A 13,740-nucleotide genomic window follows, 5' to 3' on the forward strand; every position below is an offset into this window, starting at 1 on the left:
CTGTGTTTTCTGCCTCAATTTTAATTTTTAATATCATGTAGTCGCTGACACGTCATAATGGTCTTAAATATTCTAAAAGAACCGTTGAACGTTCGTATAGCCAATAAAAAGCTGTCTTTCTCGGCGCTGCATAGAAGCACGCTAGAGCTTCGTCAACATTTTCGACGCCGTTGTAAACCTCGTTGAGGTGTGTGACACCTTTGCCTACTCGTAAGCTCTTTCACGGTTTCGTCGCTCGTGTTTCGCGGTAACGGGCTCGCCTCCCGGGGGGAAGCCATGTCGGAATTACGCGCGGTAGTGTTAGATGCCGCGACCGTCCGCTAAGAGACCCCAGCTAGTGGAGGGGGTCCCAGCTCCGGTATCGCCGCTAGCGTTTTTAGGGCGCCACGCTTGCGCAATGGAGCTCCCGCTTGCTGTCAGAGTGGAGCGGACCGACAGAAGCGTCAGCTAAAACTCTACAATGTGCATTGTTGACAAAGGGCTCTAAAATGCTTTACGAGACCGTTTGTTTTTTGTGTGTGTGGACGTAACTTTATTAGGGTGCTGCTTTGCACTCTGAGTCAGAGCCTCTGTTTTCACATCTTCGATGATGCTCATTTTTCTTGTGAGACATACTGCCGCATGTTCGTGCTGCGATGTGTGCAGTTCTTTGAGACCAGCCTTGGATATCCCTAGAACTACGCAGGCTATAAGCAGCGTTTGCATTGTTAAAGCTAAACATTTCACAGTGGGGCCGTAGGCATCCAGTTAGGAAAGTAATGCATTTCCCCTAAGACCGTTTGGTCGAACAAAAAGCCGTGATAATGACTGTGGACACATGACGTGTCCGTTAAATGGGCCTTCCATTGTGTCAAAACAGATACTTGAAAATCGCGAAAGAGGAACGGTTCTAGATAACACGATACACACACGAAGGCAAGAAACATCGCCGCATGGGTTCCTTCATAGTTTGAGAATTGAATCTCTCAAGGTGTTAGGATTTATTGGCCGCAATTTTAGGGGAGATTGTACGCACTTTTAGCTAATGTTTTGACGCACGTTTGACGCAGTGTTGATGTGGGAAAGTTGTCGAGACTCTCTAAACGTCAGTTTCGAAGAGATGGTAGAGTTTTAGACTTTCTGCCCACTCTTTCTTTCACTTTACTTGTTTTGTCGTCACTGCTCTCAATGATAAAGTGCTTTTTCTTCATAATCAACCACACTCGTATTTTGTGGTATTTTATACGCACATTGAAACTATTGAAAGGCTGCGAGCTAACTACACCAGGCTATTTTTAGGTCAGCCAAAGCAGCAAGTATTCTTTTGAAATGGAATCGTGCGTAAACAACCGCGGACAGAAGAAAATGAAGTGAAATACAGCAATCTACCCAGTAGGATCGACATCCCAGTATCACCAATTTCGTGGAGCTCCTCAGGGGTCAGTTCTTTATCCTGTTATTTTTCACTTACTTCAAAGTTCTATCCCAATGAAGAACGGCATATCTACTAATGTGTATGCCGATGATATTGCTTTTTTCTTGCCTGAAAGGGATATACAAGCGTTGTATAAGTCACTGCAGGACTATTTGGTTGTCCTGAATAATTGGCTCAGCACGTTACACCTCTCACTAAAGTCAGTAAATGTGCAGTTATAGTATTTCTCTGCAATAACCCTAAATCATTATGTTTAACAAACCGGTTGAAATCTATCCCTCAGGTCTCGGAAATTAAATATTTGGGTGTAACTTATGACGACCACCTGAAATGGCGTCCTCATATTTCCCACATTGCTGCCAAAGGTGAAAAAGCTGCTGGGGTGCTGCGTAGGCTTTGCAATCATAAATTCGGTATGCGTAGAGACGCCCTGCTAATGATTTATCGTTGATATGTTCGCCCTGTATTGGAATTTGGTTGCGTGTTAATTTCTGGCTGCGCGGCGTACAAACTCCATCCCCTATTTCTGATTCAGAGATTGGCTTTGCGTTTATGTTTAGGGTTGCCAAAGTATGTAGCTAACTCTGTATTGTACTTTGAGGCACGGTCGCCTTCACTTCTGTATCGATTTAAATTGCTAACTGTTGTAACATTTCCAAAATTGTTTGAATGTCTATTGTATGAGGCTCAACCCGGTTTACTCTTGAGGCCTGACCTTTTTAGAGGATTTACGTGGCCCCGATTCCAGCGTCCTCAATTGAATTGCGTACAGGCATGGCTGCAGCCTCTTCATGCAGATCTTTTTCTACTCCAGCCCTATTCTGATAATTTGTCGCCTGTCGACATAAGCTTGTACAACATTTTTTCCTCGCATGTGAAATTATTGCCGGCCCGATTACTCAATAATTTACTTGAAGATCATTTGGCTACTCTTCATACTCATGTCGTCATTGCCACAGATGCCTCGCAAAGTGATAAGAAGGCTGGGGTAGGAATATATTCTCAGTCTCTAGATTGGTCCTTCTCAATCAGGCTGCCAAACTGTACCCCGATTTTTCAGGCAGAATTATTGGCGATAATCTTAGCCCTTAAACTACAGCATAGATTTGCGGGGGTGGTTATCCTTTCGGATTCTCTCTCCGTGTGCACCACTCTAACAAGTGATAAAGACTCTTCCCTTCTCCGATCATTCGGTTCATTCGTTCCTTACTAGCTTCGTGAGATCAGATTAGTGTGGGTCCCTGGTCACACAGGGAATTAGTCAATTTGGCTCTTGGGGGTCCTGCCTTCGTGAATTGCGCAATTGACAGTTTTCGTTTGGGGGCGAGGTGCAGGCGCCTTCAATTTTTGCAAATTAATCGGCAGGATGCCCTTCGTTCATGCTCCAACTATATTCACCCATCTCACTTATGGAAGCCTAAATTCTGCGAATCTCGTAAATGTGAGGTAACAATCACAAAATTGTGCTGCAGAATCCCCCCTTTAAATTTTTATCTACACAAAGCTGGTCAAGCTTTATCTCCCCAATGCTCTTCCTGCAAGGCCCCCCAAAGTATCAAACACTTTTTTTAACTTGCCGCAGCTTTTCCTCGATGCGACGCACGCACCTTGAATACACGTTTAATAGGCTGAATCTCCCTTTATCATTAACCGTTATTCTTTCCCTGGGTGCTTCCGTCCTAGGATATTGCCACAGGGATGTTGTGATCGCCTTTCACTCCTTTGTTGCGGCGACAGGCCGGATGCTCTGCTAGACAGCTGTGTATACATGCGCAATTTTTATGTGCGAATGCACTTCTTAAGCGAGCCTGAATCGTCCGCCGCCGTAGTCCGCATAGCAACAGCTGCGGGTGCGCGCGCTCCTCTTCTTCCTCCTCGTCTTCCCTAGCAACGGGGGGAGATGGGCGCGCGCTACTCTCCTCCTCCTCTCTCCGCTCAGTGACTGCGGGTGTTGGGCGCCTCCTCATGGCACATACCCACGTGAGGGATTGACCAGGAATCGGGAGTGAGAAGGGCTAATGCACCCGCTTAAAGGAGTACTGACACGAAATTTCAAAGCTGAGATAACTATGTAAAACGCTTCCTTTTAAGTGCGAATGCACTTCTTAAGCGAACCTGAATCGTCCGCCTGAATCTTCCGCCTGAATCGTCGTAGGCGTGCGCGTCGACTGGGGTAAGCTCGAGACCTTCGACCAAGGGGACGACGACCGAGTTGACGAAGAAGGAGAAGAGGCGGTGGTGCGGCCGTCGACGACGGGGACATCGAAACCGTCCCGGCCGACTTCGACTTGGACGACCCGCTGCAGCTGGCGATCGCCCTCAACGCCGTGTCCAAGACCATGTTCTTCAACGCGGAGGGCGACTGGGGGCCGAGGCGAGTCGAACTGGGCAGATCGGACGAAGGAGGAGAAGGAGCGAAGCGACCGCGCGTGTTCGTGTTGAGCGACGACGGCAGCGAGCGGAGGAGCGACTTGGACGCGGCCGACGCCGCGCTCAAGTTGGTCGACCAGTCTCACAGCCTGCACGTGGCTCCGGGCGAGAATCGCGTTCCCATAAGTGCGAATGCAACCGTGCATTCGCACTTACACACTCTCCCCCTCGGGGAAGTGCGAGGGAATTTTTTCCTGACTATCCTGCTCTACCCAATGATTTGCTTTTCCTTCTCTCAACATTTTTCTCGTACTTCACTTTTTTTCTCTCTCTCTCTGAAATAAACCGGGTCACAGCCTAATCGTTAAAGGCAGCTTCTTGGCCGATCTCCCTCGTGGGTACGTGCCATGACTTAAGGATCAAACCAACCAACCAACCAAACTGCTATCTGTTCTTCCTAATATCAGCACGGCTTTCATAAACGCTTATATCTTGAAGGTATTTAAAAACCATAAAAAAAGAGTGGATTCCAAGACAGGAGGGTAGCGATGAAACGGAAAGCTTTGAAGCCACACCGCACGTCTTTCATCGGCGCTGCGAGTTGTTGTTCAGCTGCGCGCTTCTAAGCGTGTGGCTGACCGCGCTTCTATTTTTTTATGGCGTCCACCAGTCGTTGCCTTGTCTCACGTATTCCAGGGAACACACATTAGTGGTGAGTGCCACGTTCAGCTCCATGGGGAAGACGTTCTTTATCCTGGCAATTCTTGCTGGCCTATGTTATCACGGCCCGTCATGAACGCTCCGGAACGATTTTCCTGGGGCGTGTTTACGAGCTTCTGTTTTATTCCTGGCCATCACGCTGTTAATGCGCCAGGTGCAAGTGCACAGCACAAGCTATACAATCGATGTGATATGCTCACCAGGATGCGGGGAAGCGAGAGCCATCCGGTGCTATTTTAGGAAGCTTAGCGAGTGTTAGCACGACTGAAACAGTGCTCTGAAAGTGACGAGAACAGCCAGGGACATTGTTACGTTTCTAAAACCATAGCAAATAGCAACAACCCGAAAACGTATCCTCACCAGTGTACCTTAACTATTGATGAAAATATTGTCGAGGAGTTTGTGAGCAAAACATATCCTCAACAGCATAATTTAAAACTAATCAGGAAGTCTTAGCCATTTGTTGGCCAGATGGGACCATATAATGCTTACATGCGAAAACCAAGTTTCCGTCATACACAATGGCCGCAGGAATGCGGGTACTGGAATGAAGATATAGTAAAAGCTTTAAGTTAGTGGAAGCGTTATTTTGTGAATGATACTGATGGGGTTGTAATGAATGGTGGGCCGGGCCGCATAGAAAGTCACGAGACTTGACTACTGTGTTCTCGCACACGCACACACATTATATTAGCTGGATAGTGGAGAAAGCCTGAACGGACACTGTAGCACACGAGCGAACTAGATGCGGGAACATTCGAGTGCGGAAGACAGTAAACAAAGTCTTGAAGAAAGTCACGCGCTCACAGAGGCCGATCGCGCGACGAGGCGATCGCTGATGCGACGACGCGGAGACGTACTTCTCTGGATGGCGACGGGGCAGACTAGTGAAGTCGATGAGGAGTTGCCCTCTCTCTGGCAGGGACGTGACGGTGGCCGATGGCTAGCGGCGGGACGGAAGTGCTTAGGCCTGCGCCATGGCGAAGCCTCCCTGTCCGCGCTCCATGCCACCGGAACACCGCTCACGCTGACTGGCGCAACACCTTCTTGTGGTCTCGTCGGCCGTCGTCTCGTTGACAGTCCGGGCGGTGGCTCAGACGGGAGAGCCGGCGACGGTCCTCGGGCCTACACCGCGAGGGTGGCCGTCTTGCTGCCTCCGAAACGAACACCTTCCGACGTCCTTCTTCTTCTTCCCGGCTTCATTATCTTTTCCAGTCCGGCTATATACATTTTGATGTGCCGGCGAAATGCGAAGAACAGTAGTAAGTCTCCTCTCTAAACTGCGGATCCTGGCAGGCTCGCCACTTTTGTTGCGATAGGATCGTGCAGAACTCAATGACAGGAATGCCGGACGCACACCCAGGACGGAATGTATTTACAACATATTTAGCCACTCAAGGTAATGAAGGAAACTTAAAAAATGGAAATGTTCGCAAAGCAGGTTCGGTTAGCTTTCCACGGCAGTGGCTGCCGCTAGGCCCGCAAACAGTTGCGTTGAGCACGGCTCACAGGTACGTCTTGTTGGGGCGCAGTGGTCGTCGAGTGTGAGGGTCGCAGAACTTGGCCGACCGCTTCACCGACAGGTCACCAGCGAACTGGTGTGACACGCTCCGGAAGCCTCCGCGACCAAGCAGACCAGGCCCGTAAGTCGTGGCCAGGACTCAGCAAACCGGCGGTCCGCGCAGGAGCATGGGGTCGCTGACGCACCCCGAACGTCGGCCTCGCAGCAGCAGAAACCCTGGCTCGAGCCGGAACGTGACGACGCGGCAGAGCCTTGCGATCACTCGTGCCCGAGCCGCACCCAGACGGAAGCTCGCCTTGGTCACCGATGGCGACGGTCTCGTAGCGGACGGCACGTCGACCGGACGTCTGACGTGGGAATGCTCAGTCCAACCGTGCCCTGTCTCGGTCGCCCTGCACTTCCCGGGTTCGCAGCGCGCTTGCTCGCACCACCGCCCTCGTCTTCTTCTTTTCCGTGGTGTCTTTTTGCCAGCGGCCACTTGGTGTCTCCCGCGATGTGAAATCTTCTTTCACTACTTTCACCGTGCCCCCTCCGAGCCACTCATCACAGGGGTATTTCCCCAGTACATGTCTGCAATTTCTTATAAAGAAAGCTTAGATGGACGATAGTTCAGGCTTGTTCTTGCTGCCCAGAGAAAGGTGCTCTCTATTTGCTGAACTGGCAATATTCGAAGTGACGGTTCCGTTCCAGACATAATTCTACTTGAACAGAACTGTTTCGTTTCGTTCAAGAAAAATTGTGTTACGCTAAAAAGGCTCTTTTTTAGGTTTGTTATTCCGAGGAAACGAAATTGAAAAAAAAAGAGTGTGGTTAGGTTAGTTTTATGGACGTGATGCTTGCATATAATACGGCGGAGGCTTATCTAATGCTGTATATGCAAACCGACGCTCTACTGGACAAGAAGCAATTTACTGGACAAGAAGCAAGGAAGCAACCTTTCGTATAACCCGTATCCACCATGCCGTAGTCTTTGAGTGTGTCTTACACTGATGCGGCAAAATCGTCAGGTTATCGTTGAGCGTGCTTGTTGTTACACTTGTTCGGCGTGCAAAAGAACTGTGCAACAAAGCAAAGTTGATCATGCAAAAAAGCAAGAGTTTTTTATCTCCTGTAAACTAATATCTACCATTTGTACACAGTCGTGATACAAAACCAGTACTGAAATATTGAAGCATAATTAAAGTGTGGCTAGTCCAACGTGAATTACACAGGGCAAAATGCAGTAAGAAGAATCTAGGTATAGGGTAAATTTAACAGCAGACTATCGTTATTTTTATATCTGTAGGCCGGAACGACAAATAAATAGGCAGTTTTGTATTTCCTGCTGTAAAAGAGTCACACAGTTACAGAAGTACAGTGGGAAAGAGGGTACAGCTGTCTTTTTCATTAAAATATGTCCTCTGATGTACTCGATGCTGCACCGTAACTGAAATTAGTCCAAAATCTGCCAATTTTTCAAATATTTTCCAAGTATGGTTTCTTGGAGTTGACTTGGCCAGTCATTGAGAATTTCACAAAGAGCACAGAATAAATTACGCTGCGTGCAGGACTAACAAGTGTTGCACTCAGATCACAAATACAGTTCTCGCGGACTCTGGAATTCCGTCAGCTGAATCTTGCCCCAATCAAGTCGAGCTGCTGAACAAAATATGCTGCGCACCCTGCTTCTCGTGATATCACTTCACCCAACGCAAATACTCCAAGTGGCATAACAATCTTAGGTGTTTTGCAAGTGAAAACACTGTCAAGCTATTTCTTTACGCAGTATTTGCAGCTCCTTGTGTACCACATGTTTTATATAAACGGGAGTCTGAAATTCTTTGTGTGTAAGGCTAGGGAGGACTGCAAAGGTGTCCTCAATGACCCATATATTTTCAGCCTTGTAGGGTGACTGGGATATAAATTTTAGGGCATGCTGGTTGTCTTCGTCGACATTAGGAGGACCTTCGCATTTGAAGCAGTTGTCAACATTTTTGAATGGTAGATTGTTGCGTGGCTTGTCAATTACTGTTTGTATAGAACCCGAATCCCTTCGCGCGCTCGCTTACAATCGTGTCCTGATAGTATTCGTGATGTTTCAAAATCATCTGTCCCACTTGAAATAGACTGGTACCTGAAACTTTGACACATAGAAAAAAGTTCACCAAGTCCAACTAGTATAAGCTCACACCCATCATAATATTCAACATGACGATGTTTCTGCTCACTTAGCTCACTGTGGAAGGCTAAACTAAGTTTCCTTGAACTAGAATTGCGTTTGTATTCCACAGCCTTCAAATGTTTTTCACAAAATCACCACAGCTAAAAACCTTGAAATTTAGTTCAACAAGATCGTTCAAACTTGGTTCTACGGTTCCCGCGGCCATAAGTCTTACTTCAGCAGCCTGCGGGTATTTGTACCATGTTCCCATAGCCGCTATTTATTCACAAACAGCAACAAATATTTTTGGCTGCGCCGCTAATTTTAGCAACCGTTATGAGTTCAAGAGACGTCGTAGGGCATGGAACATATGATCAAAAGATGTACTAGGTGTTCAAGTGAAAAATTCTCGCACAGTTTTTTATGTAATGTCTTGTTTTACAGCCGAGCGTTTAGGCGTTCAAAGAAGTTGAGCAATTTCGTTGTAGAAAAGAAGGGCCAAATGTCGGAGGCAAGAAAATATGAGACGTTAGAAAAAGACTTTTGCCTCAACTTTCCCTCATCACTGTCACGTGCAGGCAATACAAAATATACAGCTATTCACTTGGGCTGCAGAAAATACCCTGATATTTCATGCATTTCATGGAGCGTTCTAGGGGGAACCAAACAATAATGCCCCGAATAAGAGATGACCAACAGGATTCGTACAGCGAAGTCCAGCCCTTCATGGAACACAAAAAATAATGCATAGGTGTAAATTGGAGCCATAGTGGCAGAAAAAATTGTTTGAGGGGCCCTTCTTTATAAAGGCTGCAACCACAGCGGTATCCCAGAGAAAACGTAAAACACGTAAATAACCACGTTGAGGTACTCTAGGCGAAGGCCAGCAGCGTAACCCCGGTGAAAGGTATTGTCCTACTTTATTGGCTTCGCAAAATATTTCCGCTGCTTTTTAAAACAGCTAAGCGTAGACAAAAACGGAGCGAGAAACGCGGTCTTCTGCACTTTGAAATTCACGTCCGAGTAGCGTGTGCACGCGGCCTTGCCCTGATGTCAATTCTCTTGCCTTGGCGTGCCATTCAGCTCAGTGGCTCCCGGCTTGGCCCATAGCAATGGCGAGAAACAGGTTTCACCGGTGTGGCCTTTCTACGCGCACTGGCAAAAAAATGTGACTTCGCCTAAATTGCCGCCTCCTGATTACCTTTACGGACTTAGCCAGGCAGAGGTTCTATCCTGAAAACCTTCAAACGGCTTAGTGTACTACATTTTAGGAAACAATTTCCAAGGCATCCAAAGCAAAAAGCCTGCGTGTGCAACTGAACCATCTCCTCCAGAAGAGTTCCATAAACTAAGGCGTTTTATAACGTCATTATAAACTTGGAAGCAGGTAGGAGTGCCGATCCACTCCATAACACCGCTCATCCAAATAATAGCCTGAAACCGCTGCTACAAGCTGAAAGTGATAAGAAGATAAATTCCTCATCGTTGTGAACTCTCCCGTCATCAACAAGTAGGACCCACATGGAAGCCTTTCGAAAGCGGAATGGGGGATTACAAAGCAAAGCGTTTGAAGCGCAACATTGCAAAGCCATGCGACTGCGCGAGGCATAAGGAAGGCTTTCATGGTGTTCAACTGTACTTCCCTGTTTCCGCATTCGCAGTCCACACCATACGCGTGGGTGACGTCGGACTTTTTTGGTAGTGTGCACAGACGGCCATCGGCGCAGGAATTTGTATGTAGGGTGAGTATGGATTGAAGAATTCATGCATGAAAAGCGTGTTTTTTTTGTGTTTCAGATATTTTCACGGGTCCATTCCAGCTGTCCTGACAAGCGACACAGAAATGATAAAGCAGGTGTTTGTGAAAGATGGACATAAAATAACGGAAAGACAGGTAAGCGCGAATAATTCTAGCATACTTGCTAAAACATTAGCTGTCAAATTTACTGCATAGGTGTTTGTGTACATTGAAGAGAGAGAGAGAGAGAGAGAATAAATATATTTATTTGTCTAGCAGAGCCTGGCGTGTTGATGTCAAGGTAGGGTAAATCCTCCGCCAATATAAGAAAAGTTGATGCATCTTTCATACAAATCGCTGATACACGAAAGTGAAATGAGCCTTCACCAGCGTATTTGAATTGATATTGTGCATCGATATGAACATGCACATCCCTATCGCGACGCTAGACGCGTGAACGTTAGACACTGGATTCCACGCGCCGGAACATTGTGTAAATCCGGCTGAACCCACAGCAGCTTGAAAACCGCGCGAACGAATGCCAACGTGTTTTCAGCGAATCGTTTGGTGATGAACACACGCTCCGCTGAAACGAAGCGAGCATGTCTTGAGAGTCGGCATCTGTATAGCGGATGTGTTTGGCGAGAGACGTCCCGCTGGCGGGTTACTTCGGCAAAGGTGCTACTACTTCGGTCCTGCTGCATGACGTCTTCGGCAGACTTGCATTGCGACGAGCTCAGCTTGTGGAACGAGATAGGCAGAGTTCGTACCTTGGACCGTTAATGCGTGAACGCGTTCCACTTCATGCTTGCGTGTCTCTCGTCACGCCAAAGCAGTCACGAGCGCGACATTCGGCAGTCAGCGTCGTTGCCTTTCTGCGGCTCTTAATGCAACAGTTTTGTTACACACGCACGGACCGCGTACACATAGATGCTGGCATCGATGCTCCAACTGTCGGTGGTAATTAGCGTGATGGTGCTCTACTTCGCGTCGGTTCTCCTAGATGGCAGCACTATCTGAATGAAGAAGGTCACAGAGAGGGATATAAGGCGCGTTCGTAGGCCTGTTTCCGCGAGAGTTCGTAGTGCTGTTGCAAGATGGCTTCCTACCACCCGTTGCGGCGAAAGAGTTCGTGGGTTCGATTCCTTGTGCAGCTGCGTAAATGGAAATTATTCGGGCGATGTCATTTCCGTGACAGATATGACGTCAGGGGGATCTGGGTGTATCCCGACACAAAACACTTTCGTGTTAATACCATACACAGTGGAGCTGATAAGGGAAACACAGCATTATCCTGTCATTACTTAAAAAAACCTAAGATATTTTTATTGAGCTACTCGGCATAAAGTATGTCATTATTCTACAGCTATCGCGCAAGACCTCCAACCAAAGTAAACAAGCATTGCACCAAAATTACGCGTGAGACAACTAGTTGAAACCCACATGCTTTGCAAAAAAGTTGAGGGGATTGAACAATTATGTCGAGCAAAATGAGACATTGGGAAGGCGTTTAATTGGGTGAAGGACATCCGAAATAAGGTATGCAGCTACCACTGTCGGCTTTTGTTTTTTTTGTGAAATCTGAAATAAAAAGCATGGTTTTGCTATTGGTTTCACATTTTGTTTGATCCCGTTAACCTTAGCCAACATTTCGCACTAATAATGTGCGTGTGCGTATATTCCTGGAGGTTTTCTATGACTACGAGTCTTTTTATTAAAATAACCAACTCTATAAAACTTTAAGGCCCGGCCCAAACAAACGTGTGGGTCAACAAATTCATTTACCACGTGGCACCTGTTTTGGTTTCGGTTTCACAGCCCCGGGAAGTCGCTGCGAACGCTTCCGAGACTTAATAGGTTTCGGTAGTTCACTCATTTCGCCACCAGGGGGCGAGAAATCGGGCATTAAAAACGGCGCCCCAGCCGGCGCGATCACGCTAGCCGCCTTGAAGATGAAAACTGGTATTTCTTCTTGCTATTCTCGTATTTTCTGAATAACAAGCATAAGACACGACTTGGAGGAATTCGAAAAACACGATCAGCTAAAAAATACACCCGTTCCCTTCTTGTGCGTTACGTCATCACGCATGAAAAATGCATCCACACATATGTGTGGGCTGGGCTTTCGTCGTCACGAAAATTTCGCTGGGCGTTACAAGGTGGCGGGCTTGTGCACTGTTGCGCTAGCGATAAATAATTTGTTTCTGGCTTTCTTGGTGTCTCATTTATTCGCGGTTTTGTACTGGCTCATTGGGAATGTTTTCTGGCGCCTTAACCTTGAACTAGTTCCGTAATTACTTGTGATAATAATATTAATTATAATTATTCATTATATTAATTAAAACTTCATTATTATTTATTTTCACAAAATCCCATTTATATTATACATACTCCTGAGATCAATATAAAACTTGTAAATAATGCGTAAAAATGAATTTTTTCGGCGCCTGATGCCGTTTTTAGTGTATTTTTTCTGTCCGCAGATCATACGAATAGAAGCCCAGCCCACACATATGTGTGGGTTGGTTTTCTGTGTGAATACTCTGAGCTTTCCATTTTTACTTGTAGAAGCAGCATTAAGAAGCGGTAAATACGCAAAGTTTAATTACTTGTGGCCATTTTTTCTAAAATCATTTTGTTGGGCAGGAAAGGGATATATGATCTGAAGAACGAAGCAGGTAATTGAAAATAATTGCTTCTGAGTGGCGCTCAGTGGGCTGAGCGAAACGCTGTACCTTTAGCGGGCATAGGTTCTAAGGAGACCGTTCAACACCCCGCCTGGATCTAGGACACAAAAATTCAGACCACGCAATTGTAACCAAGGCGAAAGTGCGCAAAAAGGGATGCATAAATGGCGTTTGAAGGTGTTCTCATCTTATTTCGCAATAATAGCAAAAAAGGCTAAAAAACCCAGAACAGTTTGGGAAGAAAGAAAACGACGAGTCGTTCCCAGTCAGGAGTTGCCAGATATTTGAAAATTGTTTTGTCCTCCTTCGCAACTTTGGATTTCATTTTTAGCACCGAATAATGCTATGCATTTCTCAATTGAGGCAATAACAAGGAAGATGAAAGGCATTGTCTGCTTTCGGCACAGAAATGCCACCGGTGATGCAGTACATCCACGAAAATTGAAGCAGCAAACGGTACAGAAAAATTGCTGCAGATTCGTGCAATAAAATCGGAGGTCTGCGTAGAGTGTGCACTGTTTTTCCTTCAATGAAATGCGTATGCAACTCACACGCACATGTTTAGTGCTATAAAGTTAGATACCACAACAAGAAACACAGAAAAAAATTCTGGGATGATTGCACTTGCGGGCAAGACTTGAATGCAAAGCTTTTTTAAGCAAGCGTTGGCGGAGATACATGTAGTTAGGTTACAGTACGATTGTTTATTTGCATAGATGTGGTGCTTTTATTCGTCGTTATATGCATCGAAGAGGACGTCATCTTCTTCGCCGCGAGGGGTGGATGCAAAGTCATTCTCAGCATTGTAGACTTTAGAAGAACGGAAAGTTGGGCTAGTTGGTATGTGTTCATCGTGGAGGAATACAGAAGCGCTCTTCTTCCTTCTACTTCTTCCTTCGTCCTTGTTTTTCTGAGCGCTTCTGTATTACACCACGTTGTAGACTTTTACAAGCTCAACTGGCGATGCTTGCACTAAGTCGCGCAAGGCTTGACCTGCTGCGAGGCTGCAGGATTTCGTTATACGTGATCACTCAAGAACGCATCACCCCGCATTTGTAGAAGTTTGAAATTGTTTATTTGCATGTTCCGTCGTTGCTTTGCAGTGTGCTAGTAGCAGTCATCGTTGTAAGTATCGATATCATCGTGTTC

General features: G+C 46.5%; 1 protein-coding gene across 3 annotated transcripts in view; it reads left to right on the forward strand.

The window, feature by feature from the left end:
* LOC144147188 (cytochrome P450 3A31-like) overlaps nt 1-13,740 on the forward strand; it is an 89,025-nt gene that overhangs the window by 20,186 nt on the left and 55,099 nt on the right. For all 3 annotated transcript variants that reach the window (XM_077679259.1, XM_077679260.1, XM_077679261.1), the window contains exon 4: nt 9,964-10,060. In XM_077679259.1, the coding sequence (XP_077535385.1) occupies nt 9,964-10,060 (97 nt within the window). The remainder of the gene's footprint in view (nt 1-9,963; nt 10,061-13,740) is intronic.

Source organism: Haemaphysalis longicornis, unplaced genomic scaffold, assembly GCF_048455015.1.
Source record: "Haemaphysalis longicornis isolate Haplotype H1 unplaced genomic scaffold, Haemaphysalis longicornis Haplotype H1 scaffold_7, whole genome shotgun sequence".
Classification (NCBI taxonomy): Eukaryota; Metazoa; Arthropoda; class Arachnida; order Ixodida; family Ixodidae; genus Haemaphysalis; species Haemaphysalis longicornis.